This window comes from Saimiri boliviensis, chromosome 2, assembly GCF_048565385.1.
Source record: "Saimiri boliviensis isolate mSaiBol1 chromosome 2, mSaiBol1.pri, whole genome shotgun sequence".
Lineage (NCBI taxonomy): Eukaryota > Metazoa > Chordata > Mammalia > Primates > Cebidae > Saimiri > Saimiri boliviensis.
In genome coordinates, this window is record NC_133450.1 from 32,804,363 (window position 1) to 32,823,018 (window position 18,656).

An 18,656-nucleotide genomic window follows, 5' to 3' on the forward strand; every position below is an offset into this window, starting at 1 on the left:
AGGAGGATCCACTGAGCCTAGGATTTTGAAGCTGAAGGGAGTTAAGACGACACCACTGTACTCCAGTCTGGGCAATGAACAAGACTTTGTCTCAAAAAAAAAAAAAAAAACTACCAACAAACGAACACTACATTGAATAAGAAATTGACAACACCACCACCCTGTTTTGGAAAAGTGTTATATGAAAGTGGGAAAACAAGTACTCTCAATACTGTTGACAGAGATACAAATTAGCATTACCTTCCTAGAAGGCTATTTGGCATTTTTAACCATTCTCCTCTTTGCAAAATGCAGGCGGATCTTATTTTGTTGTGCTTTGCTTTACGGTGCTTCACAGACACTGCATTTTGTACAAATTGGGAAGTTGTGACAACTCTGTGGAGCACGTCTCTATCAGCAACATTTTTCCAAGAGCATGTGCTCACTTTGTCTCTGTCACATTCTGATAACTCTCTCAGTATTTCATACTTTTTCGTTATTATCTGTTATGGTGATCTGTAATCAGTAATCTTTGATTTTACTATTTTATTTTAGAATGCAAATAGTATAAATTCTAAAATAGTGAAATCAAAGATTTGTTGATGGAGGAACCATCAACCTTCCCTACAGACGATGATAAAGACTGTTCAGGTGAAAGGAAGTCACATGTCTCTCACTTTAAATCAAAAGCTGGAAATGATTAAACTTAGTGAGAAAGGCACATCAAAAGCCAAGACAGGTAGAAAGCTAAGCCTCATGCACCAAACAGTCAAGTTCTGAATGCAAAGAAAAAGTTCTTGAAGAAGTTTACAAGTTCTACTCCTGTGAACACACAAATAAATAACAAAGCAAAACAGCCTTGCTGCTGATATGGAGAAAGTTTGAATGGTCTGACTAGAAGATCTCATCAGCCACAACATTCCCTTACTCCAAAGGCCTAATCCACAGCAAAGCCCTAACTCTCTTCAATTCTATGAAGGCTAAGAGGTGAGGAAGCTGAAGAAGAAAAGTTTGACACTAGAAGAAGTTGGTTCATGAGGTTAATGAAAACTGTCGCCATAACATAGAAGTTTATGGTGAGGCAGCAAGTGCTGATGTAGAAGCAACAGCAAGTTATCCAGAAGATCTAGCTAAGATCCCTGATGAAGGTGGCTACACCATACAACAGATTTTTGGTGTACATAAAACAGCCTTCTGGAAGAAGATGCCATCTAGGACTTTCATAGCTAGAGAAGAGAAATCAGTATCTGGCTTTAAAGCTTCAAAGGACAGGCTGACTCTTTTGTTAGGGTCTAATGCAAATGGCAACGATAAGTTAAAGTCAGTGCTCATTGGCCATTCCAAAAATCCAAGACCCCTTAAGAATTATTCCAAATTTACTCTCTCTGTGTTCTATACATGGAACAATAAAGCCCAGAAAACAGCACATCTGTTTACAGCATGGCTTACTGAATATTTTAACCCCACCTTTGAGACCTACTGGTCTGAAAAAGATTCCCTTCAAGATACTATGGCTCCTTGACAAGGTACCTAGTTACCCAAAAGCTCTCATGGAGATATATAAAAAAAATTAATGTTGTTTTCATGCCGGCTAACACAGCTATTCTCCAGCCCCATAGATCAAGGAATAATTCTGACTATCAAGTCTTAGTATTTTAAGAAATACATTTCATAAGGCTACAGCTGTCAGACAATGATTACTCTGATGGATCTGGACGAAGTAAATTAAGAACCTTCTGGAAAGGACTCACCATTCTACATGCCATTAAGAACATTTATGATTCCTGGGAGGTCAAAATATCAACACTGACAAGGTGTCTGGAAGAAGTTTATTCCAACCATCACGGATGACTTTTAAGACTTCAGTGGAGGAAGTCCCACAGATGTGGTGAAAATATAAAGAGAACTAGAATTGGAAGTAGAGCCTAAAGATGTGACTGAATTGCTGTAATCTCATGATACAACTTGAACAGATGAGGAGCTGCTTCTTATGGGTAAACAGAGAAAGTGATTTCCTGAAATGTAATTTGCTCCTAGTGAAGATACTGTGAACACTGTTGAAATGACAATAAAAGATTTAGAATATTACATCAACTTAGCTGATAAAGCAGTAACAGGAATTGAGAGGGTTGACTTCAATTTTGAAAGAAGTTTTACTGTGGGTAAAATGCTATCAAGAAGCATTACATGTACAGAGAAATCTTTCATGAAAAGAAGAGTCAATTGATGTAGCAAACTTCACTGCTGTCTTATTTTAAGAAATGTCACAGCCACTGCAACCTTCAACAGTTACCCCCATCAGTCAGCAACACTTAGGCAAGGCCCTTCACCGGCAAAAAGATGACAACTCACCGAAGGTTTAGGTGATCTTCAGCATATTTTTAAGCAATAATGTATTTTTAAATTAAGGTTTATACCTTGCTTTTTTAGACACAATGGTACCGCACACTTAATAGACTATAGCATAGTATAACTATAATTTTTATATGCACTGGAAAACCACAAAATTTGTGACTCATTTTATTACAATACTCGCATTATTGCAGTGAACTGGAACCAAACTTGCAACCAACCAAACTCCAAGGTATGCCCAAACGCTCATTCCCTGGCTCTTTTTCATTTTCATCTTCATTTTACAACTCTTTCTCCTTTGCTGATTTCTATATGCTGTTTAGGCCTTCAAATTCTAAGGCCTTTTTTTTTTAATGAGTTATACTTTCTTCCCAGAAGATATTATCTATATGCTAATAACTTCCAAGTAACTTTTACCCCAAATTTCTCTCCTGACCATTCCTCTTTGACACTCTGAACTAATGTTCTCCAATCTCAAAGATACCTTCAAAATTGTTCAACAATCGTACCATCCCTCGATAGTTCACTTTCCCACTCACCAAAAGTAAGAATAGCATGTCACACTTGGGGGATCTTCCTCAAACCTTAAATATCCTCCTCACCTCCTACTTCACTCTCAACAGAACACACTCACTTTGTCCTTTAAGGAGATTACCTAAATCATAAAAGACGAACCTCAACTTTTACCACGAACTGTTTATCCCTTCCTCCATGGGCATTCATCCTTGCCTCCTTCCGTCCTCCTCTGAGGTTATTCCTTTACCAAATGTGCTTTCTGGACCACAATCCTATTTTGTGTTCTTAGGAACCGGAGTTACCTAGCAATTTCTCATTCTCTCATTTATATTCTCTCTCAATACAAAGACTCACTCAATATTTGTAAAATGAGTATTTACCAAAGAACATATGCATACCCTTTAATCCAACAAGTCTATTTTTAGGAATTTATACAAAATACTAGTACAAAGATTAAACTACAAGAGTATTCACCCTACTATTTTCTAAATAGCTAAAACCTGGAAATGACTTGTCATAACCAGTAAGAGGGAAATGATTAAACTGTAACACATCCCTACTATGATCTATTAAAAAGCCACTTCCCCCGCCCCCATGGAAACATTAACAATTTAAAGTGAAAATAGGAAACTTATAAACAGTATGAATTCTACTAGCCCATTTTTGTAAGCAAAGAAGTATTTAAAGCTCCAAATATCTTTTTGATTACAAAAATGTTCTACAGACAAGGGTGATGGAATTACCAATAGTTTTATTTTCTTCTTTTTACTTATCTGTAATTTCTGGTGTAGACAAATAAACCAGAACAGTTAAACAAAAAGATTTTTCATTAAAACATGGTCTTATTTGGAAACAGAAAAGGGTTTTGAGATTCAGTAGTTTTCCAATGCCTGTGAGTTCTGATAAAATCTATCCTCATGTTGACATCTTTACATAAACTAGCCAAAAACTGGAAAAAGTCTAGCTGCTTATCTACACAAGAATGGATAAAGGTGAACAAACTGTAGTATAGGCATACAAAGGAATATTACTCAGCAATAAAAAGGAACAAAGCTACTGATACAACACCATGGATTAATCTCAACCACATTATGCTGCGTGAAGGCGACTTATACAAAGCATATGCTAAATGATTCCACTTACAGGAAACTCTAGAACAGGATAAACTAATCTATAATGAAAAAAAAGTGAGAACAAGGATGAGGACTGACTCACAAGGGCAAGCAGAAACTCTGGAGTGATGCTGATATTCTACACATGCTGAGTTTACACTACACAGATGTGTGCATTTATCAAAACTTATCAAATGATTCACTGAAGATCCATGCCTTTAGAATTCTACCTGACAACGCACCTGCAAGAGTTCAAGGGCGATTCATATAGATGTGTAACTTACCTTACATGCATCTCCCTAAAAAAGGGTGGACAGATAGAGGGATAAAACAGATGGAGACATAATATTTAAAAACACAGAATCCAGGTGGTGGGTCCAATTTTCTCAACTTTCCTATATGTTTGAAAATTCTTCAATAAAATGTTAAAAAATTTAACTCTCAGTAAGGTCAGTTAGAGAAAGCAAACTACCTAATGGAATCTGTGTATTCAAAGGCCGGGAAAAAAAATAGAAACTTTCCTAGTTTTCCAATTACCAAATGATTTGGAGTAATTTTCTAGTGGCAGAAAACACTCCACCTTTATGTAACAAAAGACAGTAGAACATTTTGGAAATCAACTGGTTTTTTTGTGTTTTTTTTTTTGTAAATTAATACACTTTTCTACAAATTGACAAATATGGCTGCTTTCTTGGAGACCTCATTTGTCTTTTTTCTTTGAGATTCAGCAGGTATACATGCAAGTTTGTCACACAGGCATATTAAGTGACGCTGAGGTTTGGCTTCTAATGATACTGTCACCCAAGTAGTGAACACAGTAGACAAGAGTTTTTGAGCCCTTACTCCCTATCCACTTTTAGCATCCCCAGTATTTATTAGTGCCTTCTTTGTGTCTGTGGGTACCCAAATGTTTAACTCCCACTTATAAAGAAGAACATGTGGTATATGGTTTTGTTAACTATCTTTGGACAGTGTACTCTTAATTTATCGTAGGTAATATGATAGGTAAGAGCTATTATCTGTGCCATGATGAATTATGGAAATAATTAGATTCACCTTGATCCTAAATATTGAAAATACGGGTAAAAGGCACAAGCTATAGATCTAAAGAGGCCATCCACTACTCATTAAGCTTTCCCTAGGATGCAGAAAATATTCTAATACTTAAAAATCATATGTACAATGGTTTATTTATAGTACCATAACTTTTCTAGCTTGATTTAAGTTTTAGAGAAATATAAATCTTAAAATACAAAAATTCCTGTTTTAGTCATCTTTACTAAATCTTGTTTAAGACGATCTTTAAATACTTTTAAATTGGGGGGAAGAAAATGACCTGAGAGCTTTAGAGTAATCCTCACTAATAAAAAAATGTATAATTCTAAAGATGATAAAGATAATAAAAGATGTATCATTCTAAAGATGATAAAGATCCGTTACAGAAAACAATGAAGATAACCAGGAAGAAAAAGTTGAAACCTTTATAAATTTAGTTCATGATTTAGTCTGAATATATCTCTCCACAGATGTAAATGGTATATAATACTGTACATATCATGTATGTATGTATAACTGCACAGCTGCATGCACAAAAAGCCATATGTGCTGCACTTGTAGTGATTTAAGTGTTTTTCAAGGGTCATTTTGTATTTTTCATTAATTTTATATTTGATTTTTGTCTTAGAGACTGACACTGAACCTAACCCCTAAGTTAAGTAGCTCTACCATATAATACAGATATATGGTAGAGCTACCACAATACTCCCTCCGCCTCCAGTTGTTCCAAATCAGTTGACAAATCTAAAAGAGCTTCACATGTATAATAAAAAATTCATTCAACAAGTACTTATTCAGAGCCTAATATGAGCCAAACAGTAATGCAGACACTTGATATACACTGCTGAGTAAATCAGACCCGGCCCCTGCCCTCATGGAACTCACAAGGTATGGCAGTGGAGAGTGTTAGAGAGGGCAAACAAGTAAACAAATACTATATATATATATATATATATATATATATATGTGTGTGTGTGTGTGTATATATGTATATGTATATGTATATATGTGTGTGTGTGTGTATATATATATATATATATATATATATATATATATATATATATATATATATGTTCGTGGTGAGTGCTATGGAAGAAAGTTATGGGATGGAATGACGAAAAAAGAGAGTGAACCTACTTATGATTATCAGGCTCAGCCTCTGTGAGGAGATAATACTGAAGTCCAGTCCTCAAAATTAAGTAGCAACCAAGCTTGCAAAGAGCAAGAGGGAAGAGCACCCTTTCAGAAGGCACATGTGCAAAGGTTCTCACAGGAGGAAAAAGCTCAGTGGGCTAAAGTAACAGAAAGAAGGCCAGTATGACTACAGCACAGGGGGAAAACTGCACTAACTGTAAACAAAGGCAGAGTAAGTTTTGGTGAGGGCTTGATAAAGATGCTGGATTTTATTCTAAGTGCAGAAGAAAATCTTTAAAGAATATTTAAAAGAATGACGGCTGGTCCGACGGTAGTTGGTCATCAGAACTTATTAACATTAGTGTCACTAAAGCTGGTATACAACCCCCCACTGCTAAATTTGACTGGCTTTTAGAAAAAAAAAAAAAAAGTAAAAAAGAAAAAAAGAATGACACAAACAGATTTATGTCTTTTACTCTGAGCAAAAAGTGTTAAGATTTGCTCAAAAGCAAGGGGTGGGGGATAAGCAACTAATACAAGACTAACATTAACTACTAACATGACAGAGTGAGGAAAAACGTTTTGTGGCAGTGTTCAGTGGGGAATTCAGAAGCATGATACCTTTGAGTTGCCTGTGAGACAGCCAAGAGTTATGTTGAGTAGCAGCTGGATTTAAGTCCAGGGGCTAGAAGTTAGAAATATTGACCAAGTTATTTAAACTTACCTAGAGTATTTATAAAATATAAATCAAGAGGCCACACTCTAGATCAGGCGTCCCCAAATTTTTTACACAGGGGGTCAGTTCACTGTCCCCTCAGACTGCTGGAGGGCTGCCACATACTGTGCTCCTCTCACTGACCACCAATGAAAGAGGTGCCCCTTCCTGAAGTGCGGCAGGGGGCCAGATAAATGGCCTCAGGGGGCCACATGCGGCCCACGGGGCCGTAGTTTGGGGACCGTAGTTTGGGGACACCTGCTCTAGATCTACTGAATAAGGGTTTGCACTTCATTAACATTGTCAAGTGATTCTGATGTCAACTGGGGTCCAGGAACCACTTATGTAATAAATTTTATGTTCTATTTCATCGCCTAGGGATATACCGCTTTATAAAGCAAAGAATATATTGAGCAATATGTTATGAAAATGATTTGACTTAATAATCCCAGAGCTATTTAGGCTCCTCCAGTCATACAATATTATAGAGGAAACACTTCTAATTAGCCATTTTTTTCAAATGACATCTATTGAAGGCCATTCTGAAGGTGAATAATTTCTTCTATTTTACAAATATTTTCTTGCAAAACACCCATGAAATATCTCACAAATTAGTACATCAAGGTTCAGAAAGGTGGAGTCTTGTCCAAAGTACACACAATCAGTAACAAAGCCAAGATTCAAAAATCAAGACACTAATTCCAATCTGCATTCCACCATACAAAAATGCCACCCATCCCCAAAAAGCCCATCATCTGTGACAGGTACAAAAATAATTTTAACTAGATTAAAAAAAAGAATGAGGCCGGGCACAGTGGCTCATGCCTGTAATTCAAGCACTTTGGGAGGCCAAGGCGGGCGGATCGCAAGGTCAAGAGACCGAGATCATCCTGGCCAACACGGTGAAATCCCATTTCTACTAAAATACAAAAATTAGCAGGGCATAGTACTGAGAATCTGTAGTCCCTGCTATTTGGGAGGCTGAGGCAGGAGAACTGCTTGAACCCGGGAGACAGAAGTTGCAATGAGCTGTGATCACACCACTGCACTCTAGCCTGGCACCTAGCGACAAAACAAGACTCTTGTCTCAAAAAAAAAAAAAAAAAATATGAGTACCATAAGGGAAACAGGACAATAAGAATTAAGCAAAAATTATTTCTTCATTTTTTAACTGCAGAAACTATATATTCCACCACTCATCCACAAACGCTCCTCAACAGACAACCTAAGTGTTTGAATCATACACAAAAAGTCCTGGACTGTTTCCTAACTCACTGTACAATCTCTCCACAGATTTAGGCACTTTTGGGGGATATAAATAAAAGGAAGCCTGTACAGTGACTTTGGCTTCAGAAAGCTCTGTGTAGACCCCAGCTCACAATCTACCCACTAACAGCAAAACCTTGTGAAGACATGAGGTTAAAGAACCTATACATATACTTTTAAAATAGTCATTATCACGTACAGTTATTGTAAGAGCATGCAAATAGTAACCTATGGGTCTGAGATTTTAACACAAAATGTTGGATTCTGCTTTATTTTAGGTATATACTTCAAACTATCTATCTTCCTTAATTCTGTGCTACTAGTGTGTTTCCTAAAATGTTTACGAATCCTGTTTGCTGACCACACTGGTCTAGGATTCATCCCTCAACTACAAGATCAGGGTCCTCTTTACTTACCCTTTCCTAACAGTTCTACAGCTTTTAACAACTCATTACCCCCGGGGGCTAGATTTTTAAGTTCCTTGAAAGCAGAAGCTGTGTCTCCTCCAATTCTCATTCATTCATCTGAGTACCACCATGTATGTGCTTTACACTAATCTAGGTCCTAAGAAAACAGCAGTGAACAAAACCGAATTCCTGCCCTCTCAGAGCTTATACTTGAATAAGACAGACATAAAAACAAATAAATAGATATCAGTTAGGAATAAATGTCATACTATTTTAAAAGGGGGTAAGTGGGTTACCAAGTGTTGTGAGAGCTGGGGAAGTTGCTATTTTACATAGAGAAAGCCTCACGTATATGAGAACCTGCAATAAATGAAGCAGCCACACAGGTATCTGGAAGAGTCATCCAGACAGAGGGAAAAGCAAGCACAAAGGCGCTGGGGCAGAAACATACTTCTTGTGTGGCAAGAAGAGTAAGAAGGCAAATATGTGTGTGGTTCTGAGGACAGAGACACATGAGAGCGCAGGCTCTGAGAGCAGAAGAATGACATGATCTGAAAGAATCACAGAGGCTTCTGTGTGGAGAATAAAGAACAAAAGCAGTGAGCCTCATTAGAGCACTGCAATAATCCAGGAGACAGAATGGTGACGAACCAAGGAAATGATGATGGCAGTGATGATGATGGTGGTAGTGGTGGTGATGGAGAAGGAGGTGGAGGTGCAGGAGGAGGAGGAGGAGGAGGAGGAGGAGGAGGAGCAGCAGCAGCTGGAGTCTGGTTAGGTTTTGAAGATAGAGCCCACAACATTTGCTGAAGAACTGTATGTGAAGAAAGAGAAACAAAAGAATCAATGAGAGTTTTTAAAAGGTTTGGGAAGTGTGGGATTCCCATTAGGATAAGGAAGTCAGAAGCAATCTCAGAAAGTGTCTAATACTTAGTAGACACTCAAATATTTGAGAATTCAGTTTAACTTAACTCCCAAAACGAAGCAAGTAAACTCAATGTATTGGTTTCCATTTGCTCTAATATTCTTTGAGTAACATTTGCTAGTTACACAAAGAGACTTAATCATGACCACACAGTTTACTCCAAGTGTTAACAAAGAAATCTTATACTGGACCCAGCAACTAATCCTCACCTCTCAAAAATCATTTTCAGATTTAAATCTACGATTCTTCTGGACATAAAGAAATCCGTTTGGAAAGTTTTGTGACAGCCTGAGGATTCTTACACCCAAAGTAATTAACCTGTACATTAATGATGTCGTATTCCTGGAAGGTATAGTAGTGCAAATAGAACTCCCTAGGCCAGAATTAATTGAAAATTATAACACTTCACGATAAATTTTCAGAATGCAACAAGACTGAACAAGTCCCCCTAATAGGCCACAAGACATCAGCATTTCTTAATGGCTTTTTTAAAAAACCTCAAACAATAAGTCCCTTCAAAACAATTTCAATGAAAAATGTGAATTTGTTTCAGAATGTGAAATGCAGCACATCTTTCCCCAAGCAGACACTTTTTCTGCCAATTAGTGAAACTAAGCTTCACTTAGGGAAGAATTGGGTGCCCTCACCTTTTGCACTTCTCAATAGTGGTATTCCTAAATTTTCTAACTCAACACCCTGTGTCTAGCTCCACGAAGAACCCCAAAGTTAGCAGAAATATATTCAAAGGAATTCTCCTAAAATAAAAAGTTCAGATCCTTTCCACCCCTCCGACTACTTTCTAAAATTTTATATGAAGCTTTAAGTATCATTTCTGTCCACATGAGTTTCCCTAACGCCCCACCTAACCTAAAACGCTTTACAAACTGCAATTAACAACTTGCAATGTCGCTTTAAAAACACAGATGATTCAGAGGAGCTGATCGCACCGAATTCAGCAACAGGCAGTACTCTCCCTACGCCTATCCGCCAAAGGCCTTGAACCAACCCAAGCAAATCCGCTGAAATGCCAGCCAGATTCCCCGTATCTCCCCGCTCCCTCCCCCAGGGAGGCCAGGAAGCACCACGGCCACCCGACACCGGACTGAAGAAAAAAAGAACCGCTGGGAACGAAACACAACGGTTTTGTAGAGGCAGGAAGGTTCCAAGCCGGGTTTTCCACCACCACGCAGGACCAAGAACGAGCCCGGACGACCCCCCCCCAACACACACACTCAGAGCAGAGCCGCACGGTCCCCGGCGCTCCCGGGGCTCCGCACGCGGATTAGCGGCGACGCGGCGGGCCGCCTCTCCGGGGAGCCCGGGGCGAGGGCCGCGGCGGGGGCGGGCAGTGCTGGGCGCCCCCGGGACCCAGCGTGCCAAGGATGGATGCGGCGTCCCCTAAAGGCGCAGAGCGCTCGGCGCCTGCCACAGAGCCCCACGGGCGGGGGGCCCCGGCGGGGACGGCCTAGCCCGGTGGCCGCGCGAGGGACGCCCCCCGAGGAGGAGTCTAGGACGCCGCCGCTTCCCAGTGAGCGGGCGGGGGCGGCCGGCGCGGGCTCCCGTGGGCTCGTGGCTTGTTTCATCGCCGAAACCCGGGAAGCCCCGAAGACAGGAGCGGGGAGCACTCCCCGAGGGGGCGCGGGGGTGCTCGGGCCGAGCGGGTGGCGGCCCCGGGGGGGACGAGAGCCCCGGGAAAAAGAGGAAGAGGGCGCGACCCCAGCGCCGCCCGCTCCCCGCCCCCACACTCACCATGTAGAGGGTGAAGGGCAGGCCCAGCAGAAACAGCCACAGGTAGAGGTGCAGCGCGTTCACGAAGGTGGCCTGGTGCGGGTCGTAGTACCAGCCCCCGCTGAGCGCGGCCCACACCCCCTGCCGGAGGATCTGCAGCGTCTGCGACCCCATCCCCACCCGGCGCCGCCGCCGCCGCCGCCGCCGCCGCCGCCGTCCCCGCCCCGGCCCCAGCTCGGCCTCGGTCGCCGGAGCCTGCAGCTGCCCCGTCTATCCCCCTCCGGAGCTCCGGGAGGGCCAGGCGGCGCCTCGGCGGTCGCTGGTGCTGCTGCAGGAGGAGGAGGAGGCAGCGAAAGAGGAGGAGGAGACCCGGGAGGAGGAGGCGGCGAGCGGCTGGGCGGAGGACGGCGGAGAGGAGGAGACCGGCCTCCTGAGCGCCGCCGCCATCTTGTCTCCTAACACCCAGAGCCGCGGCCAGGCCCCCGCCACCCGAGGCCCGCCAGCGCCCCCGCCGCCGCCGCCGCCGCCGCGACCCCCGCCGGCCGCCAGCCCTGGGCCAGGCGGAGAAGGAGGCCCGGCGCCCGGGAGCGACGGGAAGGAAGCCGCGCCCCCTCCAGCTCCTCCCCTCCGCTGCCTCCGCCCCCTGGGCCGGCTCCCCGCCGGTGCGTGCCGCGCCTGGGCCGCCGCGGGCGCCTCCTGTCGACGTCCCGGAGAAGCGCGTGCCGACGCGGCCGGGGGTCAAGGCCCGGGAGCTGCGGAGGTGGCGGAGACGCGGCGGGATTCTGCCCCTGGACACCCGCTGGCAAGCTCACCTTCCAGACTCTGAACGGGGTCTTTCCTACTCCGAAACTAACAGCTGCTGACTCCAGAAGTGTCCTGGCTGTCATTTACGATATTTATCAAAGACCTGAGACCAACTGAAGCTAATGTCTGAGATACTCGCTGAAGGCCCGGAAGCATTGGGTACGGCAGATGAGACTGTTGAAAAGTCACAAACGCACGCAAGTTGAGCAAGAACTGTGTCGGCCCGTGTGTGAAAGAACAGCCATGTCCAGATTGGGAGAATGTACTACTTCCAAAGACAAGTTAATAGAAGTGGCACGAGACATGAAAGTACGGAGTGGGCAGGTTATCATTTGTACTCGGTGATTGTATTTTTAAATGTGCTGTAACTAGTAGCCATTTTTATCAATGGGCCAATCTAAACAGGGTTGAAAAAGATTAACTGATTCTACCTCAAACTACAATAGTGTCTTGCGGGTCTCTCTTTTTATAGCTGTAAAAACGGAATCATTCTTGGCTCTGTGTAATGTTTATAAGGCGTGTCTGATCTCATTGAATAAAATTTTCTTAAAAAGAGTTTGAAGTTTGAGTTTATTGAAGTTTGACTTTTATGGCAATAAAAGTACTTTGTATTCCCAGATTAAAGTTGCTATAATTAATGAGGGAAACGAGAGCCAAAGGAAACTAGTAATATTTTAAGAAGAGTAATGAAAAACCATCACGATACCTCCCAGTGCCATACCACTTTATAGCTGCTCAAACACTATCACACCCATTTCATTCAGAACTTCAGGACGATCCTCTGAGGGCAGCATAGCACCTGTTGTTATTTTATGGATGAGGGAACCTAAACTCAATTAGGTAAGTGATTGTCCAAGTGCTTATAGCCATTTACTGCTCATAAGCAAAAAGTGGTTGAGAACTCTAAAACCAGCAGTCACCATAACTGCATGAACTGAACTTTGGAAGTTCATTCCTCAAGACTCTCCACCTTACTCATTTCAGGTAAAAGTCTGAACTGATTAAGAACTGCTCAGCACTTTCTGGTTATCTGTGACTACCTTAAATATATGAGCAGTTGTCGTCAAAGGGCAAATTCTTAGGGCAGCGCTCCATGGAAACTCTGTGGGGTGTGACCCAGCAATCTGTTTTAACAAGCCCTCTGGAGGATTCTAATGTACCTTAAAGGTTGAAGCTACCACTGCAGAACACCATACCATCCCTAGCCTTGATTTGTTTATCTCCTTAAAATCACAAGACCACTGAGTTCCAGTAAGATATCTTGAAATTGAGAGACGCAAGTAAACACTGGACAAAATACACTTTAAAGTGTATTTGTGGCCGGGCGCGGTGGCTCAAGCTTGTAATCCCAGCACTTTGGGAGGCCGAGGCGGGTGGATCATGAGGTCGAGAGATCGAGACCATCCTGGTCAACATGGCGAAACCCCGTCTCTACTAAAAATACAAAAAATTAGCTGGGCATGGTGGCGCGTGCCTATAATCCCAGCTACTCAGGAGGCTGAGGCAGGAGAATTGCCTGAACCCAGGAGGCGGAGGTTGCGGTGAGCCGAGATCGCGCCATTGCACTCCAGCCTGGGTAACAAGAGCGAAACTCAGTCTCAAAAAAAAAAAAAAAAGTGTATTTGTATATCTAAAAGCAAAAATATGATTAAATAATGCACTTTTACAATTAAAATAGTAGCCTTGAATCTGGTGTCATAGATACCAGCTATTGCCAAGTTTTCATTTGTTTCCCCTTAAAGGAGACAGGAAAGCTCTCTGAGAAGGTTTTGGAAGTAATCCCAACCTTTCTAACACAAAGGAAGGTGTAAACAAGGATAAAATTCCAATACCACATCACTTTCCACACCAGCAAAGATCTGCTAGGGTTTAATATAAAAGGATTAACTGTAATGAGGGTGAGGTGGATGGGGAAAAATGGAAAGTAGAACCAGATAGATGTATGCAATTGGAGGCCAACCCAGCTGGCGTGATAAACGTTCAGCCAGAATGCGGTATCTGGAGGATATGGAACAGGCAGCAGGCCAGGAAGGCAGCCGGCATCAGGCCTGTTAAACAGAGAATGTGGGTGTTGTAAGCCAATGGACAGCTGGAACACCCAGCCTTGGAAAATCCAGGAGTGGGCAAAAATTGGGAAATCATGGCAAGCCTTGAGAAAATGTGTTGCTTATAGCAAGGCCCCAGCTTCAGTGCTGGGGTTTTCTAGGTCTTCCCTCTAGTTTCTACAGGGAACTGATGAAAATAAATAGAATTCAGATCTTAGAGCTACTAGGCAACAAGTTTGGGGACCCAACAGAACAAATATCCAAAGGCTGGATCTGGGGGGACAGAGTGAGACTTACAAACAAAGCGGGAGCTTGATACCTAGAACTAGGACCAAATTTCACACTGATCGTGGTTGCCTTATGCTGAAGTCCCAAAGTGTTAATATAAAACTCTAGTTGCCCTCCAAAATGACTGGGATTGATCCCAGAACCTAGAGGTGGGAGTCACATGGCAATAGCCAGTGGGTGGAAAGGGGTTAGCAGGATGGCAGACCCAGAGAGTGGAAAAGGCAGTTAAAGACTACATCTTTCAGCTCTGAACTGGTAGGCACGTATTAGAAAAAATGCTAATTAACTGACTTAGAGAGTAGCAATTGAAAATATCCAGTGAAAAAGCTGACCTTTCCAAATGACTGACTCAGTCACTGGGGTGAGGGGGAGAGAAACAGTCCTACAGTGCTCTCCGTAGCTCTCAAAATGTTTGTGAATGCTGCCACAACAAACCTCGTATTTTATAAACTAGAAGCTAAGGCACAGAGAGGTTAAATGGTTTGTCCAAGGCAGCACACTCTATCATGCCCGTAAAGAGCAGGACAAAAATCCAGGGAACTAATTTTGCTAAGTGTTAACCCTCTTAGCCATGCATAGAAGCCATTAATAATGTTACACTTAGCATGTCAAAGTTAGCAGCCATGACATACTACCAAATCACCATTTGACATTTGCTCATCTTCAGCTAATCCTATTAAAATCATATTTTCTGACTAGCTCATAGGCCTCCTGGGGACTGAGAGTGGTTGACAGCAGATGCTCTCTCCTGCCTGAAAAGGACAAAGCTGAATGTACAAAATCTAATAACCCCACCCAAGCCCACCTTGGAGCAGAGTCGTGCCAACTGCAGATCTGATCAATTTTGTGTGTCAGTTATCTGCTTTAGACATATGGCCCACATGTCCTGCCAATTATCCAGATGCAGTAAGCATCCATGTCTTCCCTGCGACTGACCCCTTTTCTTTCTCTTAGTGAAACCAGCATTTCCAGCTCACTCAGACTTGGAACCTCATGTATCCTTCCCATTGTGTAGTCTCTCCTGCTCAACCCTTCCTTTAGGTTGCCAGATCAACCGTTCTGTTGATCTGGCAACATAAGATCAACTCATACCCAGCGGTCTCCTATTACCACCAATGTCTCCTCTTCTAAGCCATTCTACCTTCCACCAACAAATTAATCTCCCTAATCCACTTTTCTTAAAAACCTTTAATTCCCTTCAGGACTAAAGGGATACTCCTTAGCCAGGCAAAGTCGCCAGCAACCTGAATCACTATATTCTTCAACTTAACTGTTGCCACTTCCCAGCATGAACACTTTTTATTGGTGAATATCAGTATAACTATGTATGTTTATCAGCCCACTCATTTATTAATTTCTGCCTCTGGGCTCTTACTGACACCATTTGCCTTACTTAGAATAACGTTATCCCTCCACCTGCCTACTAAAATCCACTATAACTACTCCAAACCCATTCTTCTATTTTTTGAACAGCCTAGAGCACTCACATGTTCCACTCATTTAGCACTTAATTGTGTGCCACTTCATATCCCTCCATCTAAACTGTACATTCCTTGAGGGCAAGGCACTTCTCAGCATGTCCCACAGAGCTTACCAGAGAAAGCTGTTAGCGTCAATTAACATTCAGTTCATATACCTTGATGAAATAAAGCACAGAAACCAATGGCTTTCCAATTAGAGATTTTAATCTGTTTTTGTCCTTCGTTTAATAACTCTTCAACATTTCAAAGCATTTTACTAGTTTAGAAAAGCAGTTCAAGGAAGGAAAAAATACTATGAAATGAAGGTAAAGATAATTTGGAAGAGAATGCTGGGCGTGGTGGCTCACACCTATAATCCCAACACCTTGGGAGGCCTAGCTGGGAGGCTCACTTGAGCCCAGGAATTTGAAATTAGTCTGGGCAACATGGGCGAAACCTTGTCTCTACAAAAAATACAAAAATAAGCTGGGCATGGTGGCACGTGCCTGTGGTCTCAGCTACACAGGATGCAGAAGCAGGAGGATCACCTGAGCCTGGAAGGTCAAGGATGCAGTGAGCTGTGATTGCACACTCCAGCTTCAGTGATGGAATTTGACTCTGTCACAAAAAAAAGAAAAAGAAAAAGAAAAAGAAAAATGAAATGAAAAAAAGGGAAGAAACAAACAATAAGAGAGTTGCCTTAGAATTCTTCCCTGGATCTCTTTTTGCCATTTGCTGGGTACTGCTTTATATCACATCAGGAAAATAAATATCAAATGGAAACTCCCCAAATCTCACATAATATAATTATAAAATACCATCATCTGGATATGGAGCTAAACAAATGAAAATAAAAGACTTTCTTACTAACTAGGAGATGATTCTTCTTGGAAATCTCAACCCAATCTCTCTCTTTTTTTTTAAATGTCAACTCCATATGATGAGTAATTTAAAATACATTTTTAGTGACACGAACTAGTTTAGTAATTCTTGTTACGGTTTTGTGTCATCCTGAGAGTGTCTTCTGTTATGCCTCAAAAAACAAACTCACTTTTCTTAAACTTACCACACTTTGGGAGCCAGGCAATGAAAGGAAAGGGGAAGCATACAAGATACTGCAAAACTCCCCAAATATTGTGAATCCCTAAATTAAAAATAATATATACATGCATTGTTTTTCATCTTTTGACATTAGAAGATTCTTCTATGTCAGTTTGATGTCTAATGTGCTTAACTATATCGTATGACAGAACTTATTATTATTATTATTATTATGTTTTTTTGAGACAGGTTCTCACTGTCGCCCAGACTGGAGTGCAGTGGCACGATCTCAACTCTGCAACCTTAGCCTCCTGGGTTCAAGTGATTCTCATGCCTCTGCCTCCTGAGTAGCTGGGACTACAGATAAGCACCATTACATCCAGCTAATTTTTGTATTTTTTGGTGGAGACAGGGTTTCACCATGTTGGCCAGGCTGGTCTCAAACTCCTGACTTCAAGTGATCTGCCTGCCTCAGCCTCTCAAGGTGGTGGGATTATATGCATGAGCCACTGCGCCCAGCCTTGTTTATCTTTCTATTTCAGCTAAGGTAGCAGAATTCCAGCAGGACCTACTAGGCCAACTGATGTGGCCCGATGATTCTCTGAAGAATTCACCCCCTGTATTAGTAGCTACCAGTGTCATCTAAAGCACCTTCCGGTAGTTAAGTAGAAATGAGAGTTGTCACCTTTGGAGGCCAGCTGTCTGGCTCCTCTGGCAAGGAGCACCAGGAACATTGCTTGGTGGGAAGGTGATGTTCATAATGGAAAGAGCCTGAGGACTGGAATCAGATGAACCTGTGTTTTAATCCACCTTCTGCTACTTTCTAAATTAGTCCTAGCCCCAAGTCAAGGAATCCAAGCAGAATTGAAGCGTCCTGGGGAATTCAAGGTTGCAGACTCATTGCATTTCATTTTGATGGCTGGAGCTTTTTTCTAATGACAAAAATGAACATTCCAATGACGTCATAAAAAGATCTTTCCCTTGGAGATTTTTCACGGCTTCCTTTATGGAAACCTTGACAGTCCATGGGAACATATTTCTTTGTTTGTTTGTTTGTTTTGAGATGGAGTTTCGCTCTTGTTACCCAGGCTGGAGTGCAATGGCGCAATCTCGGCTCACTACAGCCTCCGCCTCCTGGGTTCAAGTCATTCTCGTGCTTCAGCCTCCCAGGTAGCTGAGGTTACAAGTGAGTACCACCACACATGGCTAATTTTAGTAGTCAGGGTTTCACCATGTTGGCCAGCCTGGTCTTGAACTCCTGACCTCAAGTGATCCGCCTGCCTTGGCCTCCTAAAGTGCTGGGATTACAGGCCTGGGCCACTGTGCCTGGCCCATGTTACCCATTTTTAAAAAGTAATAACCAAACAAAAACCAATCAATCAATCAATCAATCAATAAAAAGTAATAACCTGGGCCGGGGAGGTGGGGAGCCAATTCCTACATTGTACCCAAGACTTGCTAAATTGAAATCTCTCACATGAAGCCCGGAGACATGCATTTTTAACGAGCTTCTTCATTCTTCTGCAAGCTGGACTTGAGAAGCACTGTCCTTGGCCTTTCCTTGTTAAATATTTCTTTCTTCTTTCATTTCCTATGAGCTTCCTACCATCACCACCACCATCTCTTCTCCTCCCCTTATTTCCTCATCCATGGTAGATCTCACAGTTTTCTAATTCAATATATAGTCATCCTTTGTTTTCTTTTTTTCCTTTTGAGGTGTTGTTCTTGCCTGAGAAAATGGCTTCACCTATGCTCTCTACCCCACCACCTAAACCCTGCTGGGTTTGTTAACCTTGGCCCTTCAGGTATCACCAGCTTTCCCTTTCTA

General features: G+C 42.2%; 1 protein-coding gene across 6 annotated transcripts in view; it reads right to left on the bottom strand.

The window, feature by feature from the left end:
• Positions 1-11,387, bottom strand: part of PCNX1 (pecanex 1) — a 204,777-nt gene extending 193,390 nt beyond the window's left edge. For all 6 annotated transcript variants that reach the window (XM_074393052.1, XM_074393051.1, XM_074393050.1 and 3 more), the window contains exon 1: positions 11,212-11,387. In XM_074393052.1, coding sequence (XP_074249153.1) covers positions 11,212-11,364 — 153 coding nt within the window. In that variant the 5' untranslated portion in view covers positions 11,365-11,387. The remainder of the gene's footprint in view (positions 1-11,211) is intronic.
• Between the last annotated feature and the right edge of the window lie 7,269 nt (positions 11,388-18,656).